Source organism: Aquarana catesbeiana, linkage group LG06 (assembly GCF_042186555.1).
Source record: "Aquarana catesbeiana isolate 2022-GZ linkage group LG06, ASM4218655v1, whole genome shotgun sequence".
In the NCBI taxonomy this organism is placed as follows: Eukaryota; Metazoa; Chordata; class Amphibia; order Anura; family Ranidae; genus Aquarana; species Aquarana catesbeiana.
This window is the reverse complement of record NC_133329.1, coordinates 368,427,457-368,439,490: the sequence shown is the minus strand read 5'-3', so window position 1 is coordinate 368,439,490 and position 12,034 is coordinate 368,427,457. Positions and strand designations below refer to the sequence as shown.

The window sequence follows — 12,034 nt, the reverse complement described above, 5'->3', positions numbered from 1 at the left end:
ATTAACGCAATTGGTTGCCTATCCATGCCTACAGTTTGAACCCAATAGGGGTAGGCTGGTACAGACTATCAATTACTGTATTTGTATAAGAATAATCTTAAGAACTATTGCAAATAAGTTGGTCACAATAACTATCGTGACAATGTCAATCTGTTTTGTTAAGAAAATTCCTTCAATAAAAATCTATTGTTAAAAAAAAAATACAGTACTTAATTCACTCGTTGAACAGCAAATCAATTTATAACTTTTTTGAAATGCGTTTTATAGGATATTTTTGTTGTTATTCTGTCTCTCACTGTTAAAATAACCTACCATTAAAATTAGACTGATCATTTCTTGGTCAGTGGGCAAATGTACAAAATCAGCAGGGGATCAAATACTTTTTGCCTCACTGTATTTGTCCTGTTCACCATTATCATTAAAAGTGAAAGTAAAATAAATTCTCAAAGTTGGGGTTGTCCCCAGAAAAGTTTTAGAGGGGAAATCTTCCAATGAGGTAATTCGTTCGGATGACCTGGGGGTCCCCAAGGAATTCCCTTAATTTGCTGGGATTTTCTCTCACTTCCTGTTTGGCTATGGGACAGGAAGTGAAGGGAAATCTCATGGATCACAGATGGCGAAAAAAAAAATCTGACAGGTTATAACCCTTCCTTGCTCTATCTAAAATGAAAAAAAAAAATTGCCTATAGTTAATCATGGGGATTGGAGTTTTGAGCATAACGGGGTGTTTAACCACTTGCCAACCGCCCCATAGCCAAATGACGGCTGCAGGGCGGCTGGATAACTCTGGGATCACGTCATATGATGTGATTCCAGAAAACTGCTGATCGCGGCCGTTTACCATGTGATCGCTTCATCAAATGACGGCGCGATCACATGTAAACAAACCGGCGTCATGTCATGACGCCGGTTCCTCCCTCCCCTCTCTGTACCGATCGGTACAGAGGGGAAGAGATCGGATGGGAGCCGCGCTGTGGGCTGGATGTGTAGTGCCCACAGCGCAGCTCAGTGACATGTACAGTCACATCCATCCCTCCATGCTCAGCCATTCCCCTCCATGCTCTGCAGTGATCCTGTGCAATCCTGTGCAATACTCTGCAATGATTCTGTGCAACCCTGTGCAATACTCTGCAATGATCCTGTGCAACCCTGTGCAATACTCTGCAATGATCCTGTGCAACCTTGTGCAATACTTTGCAATGATCCTGTGCAACCCTGTGCAATACTCTGCAATGATCCTGTGCAACCCTGTGCAATACTCTGCAATGATCCTGTGCAATACCCCGCCATGCCCCGCCATGCCCCGCCATACCCCGCCATACTCCGCCATACCCCGCTATACTCAACCATACCCCGCCATACTCGGTGATACCCCGCCATACTCCGCCATACCCCGCCATACTCTGCAATACTCAGTGATACTCCGCCATACTCTGCAATACTCGGTGATACTCCGCCATACTCCGCCATACCCCGCCATACTCTGCAATACTCGGTGATACCCCGCCATACTCCGCCATACTCCGCCATAACCTGCCATACTCTGCAATACTCGGTGATACCCAGCCATACTTTGCCATGCTCAGCCATACTCGGCTATACTCTGCCATGCTCGGCTGTACTCGGCCTCTGTATGTGGCCAGGCTGTGGAAGTCTCACACATGTGGTATCGCCGTACTCAGGAGGAGTAGGAGAATCTATTTTGGGGTGTAATTTTTGGTATGTACATGCTATGTGTTAGAAGTATTGTATAAATGGACAACTTTGTGTTGGATCACTGATCCTGTTGCTTGCTGTGCTTGCTGTGGATTTCTTTTTAAAGGCTTTTATGTTTCAGTTTATAAGTGAGTGTAACCATTGAAGTGTGTTTGAAGTGATTTTAATAAACCTGTCAAAATGGTATCACGCTATGTGGAGCACTTTATTCATTTTTTCACATATGGAGCTGGCTTGATTGGAGTCACTGTTCATCGCATGCAACCCAGGTGTGGTTCAATTGCTGTTTTGCCGAACACGAGAGTGGGTGGCTATACAATCTGGTGAGTGCGCTCTTCAGAGGGAGTGGTGTCACTATCACGGTGGTGTGGTGGAAGAGTAGAAGATTTTTCACACAAGAAGATTGAAAAACAACTGTTGAACTTGATCATTCATTTCTTGTAATTTATTATTTATAGTGACACTTTTCACTGGGTGTTAAAGAAATTTCTTTTCATGATAAAATTAATATTTTTCATGACACTATTATTATTAATATTTTTATGCATAAGTAGAGGGTCATAGGCATTATACTGCTCTGACCCATTATTTTACACAATTTATATTAGCGCCGCTATCTCTATCTGTACACGTGTGAGAGGTATAGTTTTAGGATTCTGATCAAAATATCAAAACTGCAAAAAATTGCAAAACAACATTGTTGAGTTATTCATTTAAGGTGACCAATGTAATTATTATTAATAAGTTGTTCATTTAACCACATCAGCCCCGGAAGGATTTACCCCCTTCCTGACCATTTTTTGTGATTCGGAAATGCGTCGCTTTAGCTGACAATTACACGGTCATGCGACATTGTACCCAAACAAAATTGACATTCTTTTTTTCCCCACATATAGAGCTTTATTTTGGTGGTATTTGATCACCTCTGCGGTTTTTTATTCTTTGCGCTATGAACAAAAAAAGACAATTGCGAAAAAAAAGCAATATTTACTTTTTGCTATAATAAATCTCCCAAAAAAATATATAAAAAAAAAATTTCTTCCACAGTTTAGGCCGATATGTATTCTTCTACATATTTTTGGTAAAAAAAAATTACAATAAGTGTATATTTATTGGTTTGCACAAAAGTTATAGTATCTACAAAATAGGGGATAGATTTATGGCATTTTTATTATTTTTATTTATTTTTACTCATAATGGCGGCGATCTGTGATTTTTATTGGGACTGCGACATTATGGCAGACAGATCGGACACTTTTGACACTATTTTGGGACCATTGATATTTATACAGCGATCAGAGCTACAAATAGCCACTGATTACTATATAAATGACACTGGCAGGGAAGGGGTTAAACACTAGGGGGCGATCAAGGAGTTAAGTGTGTTCCCTGGATGTGTTCTACCTGTGGGGGGGGGGTGGGCTCACTACAACATGACAGAAATCACTGCTCCAATGACAGGGAGCAGTAGATCCCTGTCATGTTGCTAGGCAGAACAGGGAAATGCCTTGTTTACATAGGTATCTCCCCGTTCTGCCTCTCCTCACCGCAATCGCGGGCTGCCGGCTAACATCGAGTTTGCGGGACCTGCGGGCATGTTCCCGCTAGGCGGCAAATTCAAAGGGACGTACAGGTATGCCCTTTTGCCTGCCAGGGCGTGCCATCCTGCCGATGTAAATCGGCGGTCGACAAGTGTTTAAAGTGACCAATGCATTTATCTACATAGAAAAAAAAAATGTAAGTGTGCCTGCGTGTGTTAGCCTAGTGAGCATAATTAAAACCAATAAAGTTTATTGAGGAAAGAATTAAAAACAATGAATGTATATGCTCTGGTACAGAATCAAAACTAATAAAAAAGACAAGACACCCCAAACCACAGACATAATGGGAGCACATTAGCGATCGGTTTGTTACTGTGTACCATCAAAGATTTAAAGCGATGTGTGTCATCTATATATGTAATAATCAATGTATATGATGAGAAATGCAAACATCATTCCTACCTTGATATGACCAACATAAAAATGTATGCTACATAAAAAGGTGTTTTACATTGGAGATAAAATAATAAAGGATAAAAAAATAAAATGTGAAATGGAGAAAGAATGACAAAGAAAAAGGGATTGAAACATTATAAAGAGGAAAGGACAAATTACTCAAAATAATGAGTGATGTCCCATTCAAAATTATTTTCACTATTATATATACTGTTAAAAAACAAAATATCACTGTTATAAACAATCTTTTTTTTTTTTATGAATGACATCCATTCATCCAGTGTCTACTTTTGTAAAGCTGTGATTAGCCACATTTTTTTTAATTTAGACTATTGGACCATTTGCTTATCCTGTTGTTCAGCTTTAAAATAGAGCAATTATGAAGATAGTTTGCATACAGTATGTATTCAGTATATATTTCTTTTTTCAGGTATAAGCGGAGTTATTCTGGCCGCAGCGGGGGATACCGTGAAGGCAGAATGTGCACGTTTAGGTATGAAAAAGTGCCAAATTATTATTAACTTTCTGATATAACTTGAATGTACCTAAATATAGTGATATGAATGTATATAATCAGCAAGTATTAGAACATCTAAATCTGTAGAATTCAAGAAAACCTCTATTTTCAATTTTTTTAAGTTCCCTAATTCCTATTGCATGATTGTACTTATTTTAAATAATCCCCCCTCCACCTAAATTGACTTTGAGGACCCTTGAAACTTTTTGAGAGATGTCTTCCTGAGGTTCTGTTCTGTGTTGTAAGTAGGCAACTCCTGGAAACACCCTTCTAGAGTATCCTTAAGCATTGTCAGATGCTATCACAATACCCTAACTGGAGGGCGAGTAGCCATTTGACTCTGCTGTTGTTTGACATATGATTTCTGACGATGTTCAGTGAAAAGGCCTATGGTAAAAAAAAAAGAAAAAGAAAATATATGCTGTGGACACCTTAATATTATACCTATATGAGCTTGTTGCATATCCCATTTCAAAACCATGGGCATTAAAATGGAGTTGGATCCCTGACATTTGTAACTATAACAACCTGAGTAGTCTTTTTCAGATGATTCTATAGTGTTGCTGTGGAATTTTGTGCCCATTCAACTAATAGGGCATTTGTGAACTGGACAGGATCTAGTGGGGTGCAGGGGTGAGCTTATTTTAGTTTTGCAATCCCCCCGGTCTCTGATAGTGCATCCACTGACCCATGAGGTGGCCAGTTGGGGGGCCTCTGATGGGGGCATTTCATGTAAGGGCACTCTGATGGGGACAGTGGATTTAAGGTGGATTCTAATGGGGCACTGATAGAGGCAAATGATGTAGGGGGACACTGTGATGTGGAAAATTGATGCAAAAGGACACTCAGATGGAGACATGCGATTTAAAGGGGCACTCTGATGGGGACACCTGATGTGGGAGGGGGTGGGGGACTCTGACGGGATCCCTAATGTAAGGAGGAACTCATTTGGGGATGCCTGATATCGGCAACCATAAGTTCTGTTTAATCATCCAAATCTGCACCGCCTCTGCACTGCCTGTCAATCTTTACTTCCATGCATCTCTGTCACAGTGTTAATATAATGCTCCCTGACTTTTTTTACTGCACCCAGTGGTGTATTTTGATTTTGTGCTGCCCTAGGCAAGACTAAAATCGGACGCCCCCTCATCCAAATTTGCCCCACCCCTTCCTCTTTAGGCTCCACCTCTTCCTATTAGAGCTACACCTCTTCTGAGGTGGGGGAATAAGAGAGAGAGAAACGGGCTCCCCTTCCCCCCCATACTACACCAGTAGGTTCTCCCATTCCCCCCCCCCCAAAAAAAAACTACACCAGATTCTCCTGCAGCCCGCCAGCTCCTTTTTACCAGATGTGTGTAGTGAGGCTGTCGAGGCACTATCACAGCCTGGGACTCCGACCTGCTCTGCCAAGTAAGCTACTTCCTGGATTGGATGCTGCAGTCACCGACACCTCCTGCTTCACTTTGCTCCTCTGTCACAGAATGGTCAGTCTGCAGCCACCCCTAGTGTCACCCCTCTTCCATACCCCCCGCACCCCTGTAGTGATGCCACTGCTCATATTATGCCTGGGGTGGGCCACCCCACCCCCCCCCCCCTGAAAAATGCTGCCCAAGGCAAACTCCTTGTTTGCCTCGTGGTAGATACGCCCCTAAATGCATACCAATATCAGATAGGCTATACCTGGCCCTGTTGGTAAAGTCAAGTACTGGTGTTGGACAGGAAGACCTGGCTTACAATCAGCATTCCAATGCACCCCAGGTGTTTAGTAGGGTAGAGGTTGATGCTCTGAATAGGGGTCCCTTTAGATCCTAAGCTCATCTAACTATGTTTTTAGCTGGTTTTTGCACAGATGCACAAGGTTGGAAACAAAACAAAAAAGATAAATGGCGCAAGAACACACATCAAACATTAATGGACATGATACACATAAACATAAAACAAGTCCGGGATAAGACGGGCAGTGTGACTAATAACCCTGGATATGCAAAATCAAAAATATAAAAATATATGTAGACTCTGCCACAAACGTCCAGAGAGTAAAGATGATGGTCAATGAAAAAAATATATATAAAAGTCAATGAAATATATAGTTCAAAGGAATCCGATACTGTGCACCAGCGGCAGCTCACTTGAGAGTGGAAGCAAACAACTCTGAAAGATAATGTAGGAAAAAAGGCAAGAAGCGCCAATCTAAGTGCAGTATCATTAAAAACTTTAATTTAGATTATAAAAACAACAGTAGCCAAATGGCTACTCACAAGGACAGGATTAATATAGGCAAGGACATATAGTGGGTCCAGGGACGTCCTCCTCAGATGTTGTAAAGGTGCATAGTGCAGGTTCCGGTGGAGGTGCTGTCAGCGCTATGATGTACGGGTGGTCTGTGGGGTCTCTGCTGTGGGTGCTGAGCTGCAAGGAAGATGGAAGTGTCCGCAAGGAGAGCCGGCATCTACTAGGACATAGGAGCCAGGACCGTAGCAGGAAACAGGAACTGGATGGAGACAGGCGTGGAACGCAAACACTGTTCCAGGAACCAAAGGGCGGAAGTGACGTGTGGACGTGTCAGATGACGCGTTTCAATGCTTCCGCATTTTCTTCAGATCTAACAGGCTAATGCAACAAGTGTCCTTTATATAGGAGCTGCGGAGTCAGTTGCTAGGCAACTAATTGAACCGAGCACAACATACTGAGTACAATAAAAAGATGGAATGAATTATAGGAATTGAGTTCGGAACACCAAGCAAATATAAGAATAGAATGTAAGAAAGGTAGATGTTGAAGGAAATAAATGAATGTATATGAGGGGAGTAATGGATGATAAATGAAGAATAGTTTGTAATGAATGGCGAAAAAGATATATTGAATAAGAAAATGAAAGAAAAATAATAAAAAGAAAAGAAAAGAAAAATAATAGAAAAATACAAGAGAAATAAAAGAGTAGAAAAAATAAAAAATAATAATTAAAAATAATAAATAAATAGTATAATGAAAAATAAAAAATAATAATAAATAAAAAATTATAAAAAAATATATAAAATATATTAAAAAAAATATAAATAAATAATATATAGATAAAAAATATAAAATATATATATATTCGAAAAAAAAAAAAAAAAAAAGATAGAAAAGGAAGGGTATATATGTGAATAACTGTTATTTAAAAAACGTATAGGTAGAGAAACATATATGTAAAAAAACAACATTTATAAATATACATGCAAAAAACATACATATACACATGCATATAAATGGATCTAGTGACCCTAAAGTTGAGAATTCTGAAAAACACCTAAAATAATTGTTGGAATGGTTATATGCAGTAACACATATAGGTAAGCAAACATACACACACCCATGCATATACGTATGTATGTATACACACATGATTCAAAATGAATTAAGATGGTGTGTGAGAGAAGTTTAGCCCAAAGATAGCTAAAAATGAGTATATCTGTAAACTGATTGGATGTATCGGAACAAGAAGAAAATGTAAATTAAAAAATACTAATAAGATACAGGTGGGGTACAGTAGAAAGAAAAACAGGAGGGAGGGAACAATGGAAAATATAATTAGATGATGAAAAAGGGAAAAAAGATATGGACCTACAAAAATATTATTATATGCTGTATGTATAGAACTGATCTAGCCCTAAACCAGAGGCATACTGTACTATATAACTGTATTGATCTCTATATCTTCGTTGAGACCATTAGGTGCCATACTGTTTAGGGTAAAGAGCCAGAAAGTTTCTTGCCTGCAAAGGCGTTGGAATCTTTCAGCAGGGGTAAAATGGTCTGATATAGATTCAATGACCCACACATTTAAATCTGCAATATTTTGTTGGTGATGAGTAGTGAAATGCTGAGCGGTACTATATAAAGGATTGTTTGCCTGTACTGCTCTTCTGTGTTCCCCGAACCTGGCACGCAGGGTCCTGATGGTTCTGCCTACATACAACAGCCCACAGGGACAGGAGATACAGTATATGACATAGGTGGTTGAACAATTGAAAAATGACTTTAAGGTGTATTGATTCCCATTGGTGTTAAAAGTTTTTTTGCCATGTGTGACATGAGAACAGGTGAGGCATAATGCCTTCTTGCACCGGTACATACCTACTAGTGGAATGAGGGTAAGTTGTTTGGATATAAAGGATTTTTTCTGAACTGATATTTTACTAGGAGCAATCTTTGTCTTCACGTTGGGGGCCCTCCGGTAAGCAAACTGAGAAACAGTGGGTAAGGAAGGTGCTAAATGGGGATCCTGAGCTAAGATCGACCAATGTTTTTTTATGATCCGTTCCATTCTTTTGTGACTAACATGGAACTGAGTAATGAATCTGGTGGTTGGTTCTGTTTTCTGAGCCTTGGGGTTAGGTAGGGTGTCTGTCAAATAGAAAGAGGCAGCTTCATTAATGGTACTGGAGGGATAACCTTTGTCTGTGAACTTTTTAGAAAGAGTGGTGCATTGAGAGCTGTAGTCTTCTAGTCTAGTGCAATTTCTCCTGAGCCGATGGGTATCTTGGCTCTTGGGTATGTTGTTCACCCACCTAGGATGGTGGCAACTCGAAAAATGTAAAAAAGAATTTCCAGCTGTTGGTTTAGTGTAGTTTTTAGTGGCAATTTGGTCATTAATATGGAATAGTTCTAAATCTAAAAAACAGATAGATTCTGAATCCATAGTCGATGTAAATGATAGGCCAAAAGAATTGTTATTACAGTGGGTAATGAAGTCTTGCACGGAACTAGGGGAACCGTCCCAGATGATGATGATGTCATCTATATAACGACCGTAGAAGACCAGGTGTGCAGAGAAGGGGTTGTTCTCCCAAATGTACCTGGTCTCCCACAGTCCCATAGTCAGGTTTGCATAGCTAGGCGCGAAGTTCGCGCCCATAGCTGTCCCCTGTTTCTGTAGATAGAACTGGCCATCGAATGTGAAATAATTGTGTTCTAAACAGAACTTGGTGGCAGAAATAATAAATTCAATCTGGGATGGGTTCAGAAGGGGATTGGAGTGAAGATAATATGAAATGGCTTGAAGCCCTACTTGATGGGGTATGGAGGTATAGAGTGAACAAACGTCCAAGGAGACCCACAAATAAGAAGACTCCCATCTGTAGGGATGTAGAAGATCTATCAGATGGGTACCATCTTTGATATAAGAAGGGAGGGACTGGGCCAGTGGCTGTAATAACTGATCAATGTATAGTGAGTAGCTGGTGGTGATGCTGTTCATGGATGCTACTATGGGGCGACCGGGTGGCTTATTGGGATCTTTGTGTATCTTGGGCAAATGATAAAGGTAGGGGACCTGAAAAAAGGGTTTGAGAAAAAATGCTGCTTCTAGTTTAGTCAAAATACCCTGTCCTAATGCTTGTGTGACTAGAGCTTTGGATTCCTCAATGAATTTGGCTAGTGGGTCTGTTTTCAATTTCTCATAAGTTTGGGTATCAGATAAGAGACGGTACGTCTCCTGGAGGTAGTCGGATCTATTCTGTAGCACGATTCCTCCCCCTTTATCGGCGGATTTGAGAGAATATATATATATTTTATATTTTTTATTTTTTATCTATCTATTTATTTATTTATATATTTTTTATATATTTTATATATTTTTTTTATATTTTTTTATTTATTATTATTTTTTATTTTTCATTATACTATTTATTTATTATTTTTAATTATTATTTTTTATTTTTTCTACTCTTTTATTTCTCTTGTATTTTTCTATTTTTCTTTTCTTTTCTTTTTATTATTTTTCTTTCATTTTCTTATTCAATATATCTTTTTCGCCATTCATTACAAACTATTCTTCATTTATCATCCATTACTCCCCTCATATACATTCATTTATTTCCTTCAACATCTACCTTTCTTACATTCTATTCTTATATTTGCTTGGTGTTCCGAACTCAATTCCTATACTCCATTCCATCTTTTTATTGTACTCAGTATGTTGTGCTCGGTTCAATTAGTTGCCTAGCAACTGACTCCGCAGCTCCTATATAAAGGACACTTGTTGCATTAGCCTGTTAGATCTGAAGAAAATGCGGAAGCATTGAAACGCGTCATCTGACACGTCCACATGTCACTTCCGCCCTTTGGTTCCTGGAACAGTGTTTGCGTTCCACGCCTGTCTCCATCCGGTTCCTGTTTCCTGCTACGGTCCTGGCTCCTATGTCCTAGTAGATGCCGGCTCTCCTTGCGGACACTTCCATCTTCCTTGCAGCTCAGCACCCACAGCAGAGACCCCACAGACCACCCGTACATCATAGCGCTGACAGCACCTCCACCGGAACCTGCACTATGCACCTTTACAACATCTGAGGAGGACGTCCCTGGACCCACTATATGTCCTTGCCTATATTAATCCTGTCCTTGTGAGTAGCCATTTGGCTGTTGTTGTTTTTATAATCTAAATTAAAGTTTTTAATGATACTGCACTTAGATTGGCGCTTCTTGCCTTTTTTCCTACAAGGTTGGAAACACACAATTGTCCTAAATATCTCTTTATGCTGTTGCATTAACTGCACCCTACACTGGCTGGACGTAATGGCTATTTGTGGGAGATCCTCATAGTTTGCAGTAGCTAGCATGATCCTTACTATACATGGGGACCCAGTGGGCTTGTATGGTTATAGCTGACTAGCTACTGCTGTCGTTCTTTTTCAGTGCATGTTTGAGCTTCAAACCTGGAAGAGAGAGTAAGAAGGCAAATCCTCATAGCTCCAGCTTATATAGGGAAACAAAAGGAATTAGACAGGGTTTCCAGACCTCTCCAAGTAATCATTGCCCACAAGAGCAGTCATTTCAGAAGGTGTCTGTCTACTTCTGCCATAGACAGTAAAAGGTTACTCAGTGGCCAAAAAAGGGTAGACATGGAAATGCTTGTGGCTATAGCCAACTTATAGACCAATGCTATTCTACATATTCTGAAACATTTGAAATAGAATAAAAGTATTCATCTGTATTTTTACCAGAAGGAAATATAAACTAATGACTAATCATTTCATGTGCTTCCAGGCCGGCTCCCCAATGATGGACATGTTGTAACTGTGGCTGGAAATCTGGAGTGTCAAAGAATAATTCACCTGAGAGATGTAACAGCAGAGACCATTGTGACATTGGTGAAAAAAACTCTGAAGGCCTGTGACCAGTTCAATATGGCATCTGTTAGCATCCCAGCCCTTGGAACTGGTACTCTTCATGCCCAGACATCCATTAAATTAATTATAAAGGGTATTGAAGATTACATGACTAACCCATCTATCATGACAATCATCTCAAGGATTGGCATCATTGTCGGAGAGCAGAATGTTTATGACCAGTACTTAAAGTTTTTTCAAAACTACAAGGTATATAGAAGGATTTAGTGATACTGCTAAGATTTCAAGTTTTTTTTTCTTATAAAATGCAAATAAGCTATTGAATGTAGCAAGCTAAAGTGTAGAGACAAAAGAAACCCATTTAAGCCAATGATGTATTTATTAAAAAAAAATATTCATATGTAATTTTAAAAAAATACCTCGGTCTGTCTTTGTACTAGTTTCTCATAATTTACTCACATCAGCATGAAGACTGGGAAAGGAATGGGTAGCACTGCTAGCCAATCAGGCTTTACTGCATTGACCAGCACTGTGAATCTGATAAATGGAGCTTGTTAATTGGAGGAGAAAGCAATGAAATGACCTTATCAGTGAGCTGTTCTTTGTTCAGTATCTGATCACAGCATATTTAATTAGACAAAGTAAAGGGGTCAGGACTTTATGTGTCTGGCAGGGGTGGCTACTAAATTAAATTT

The 12,034-nt window shown here is 39.6% G+C and overlaps 1 protein-coding gene across 2 annotated transcripts in view; it reads left to right on the top strand.

The window, feature by feature from the left end:
- Positions 1-12,034, top strand: part of LOC141147097 (protein mono-ADP-ribosyltransferase PARP15-like) — a 95,255-nt gene that overhangs the window by 42,144 nt on the left and 41,077 nt on the right. For both annotated transcript variants that reach the window (XM_073634197.1, XM_073634196.1), the window contains 2 exons: positions 4,144-4,206; positions 11,257-11,588. In XM_073634197.1, coding sequence (XP_073490298.1) covers positions 4,144-4,206; positions 11,257-11,588 — 395 coding nt within the window. The remainder of the gene's footprint in view (positions 1-4,143; positions 4,207-11,256; positions 11,589-12,034) is intronic.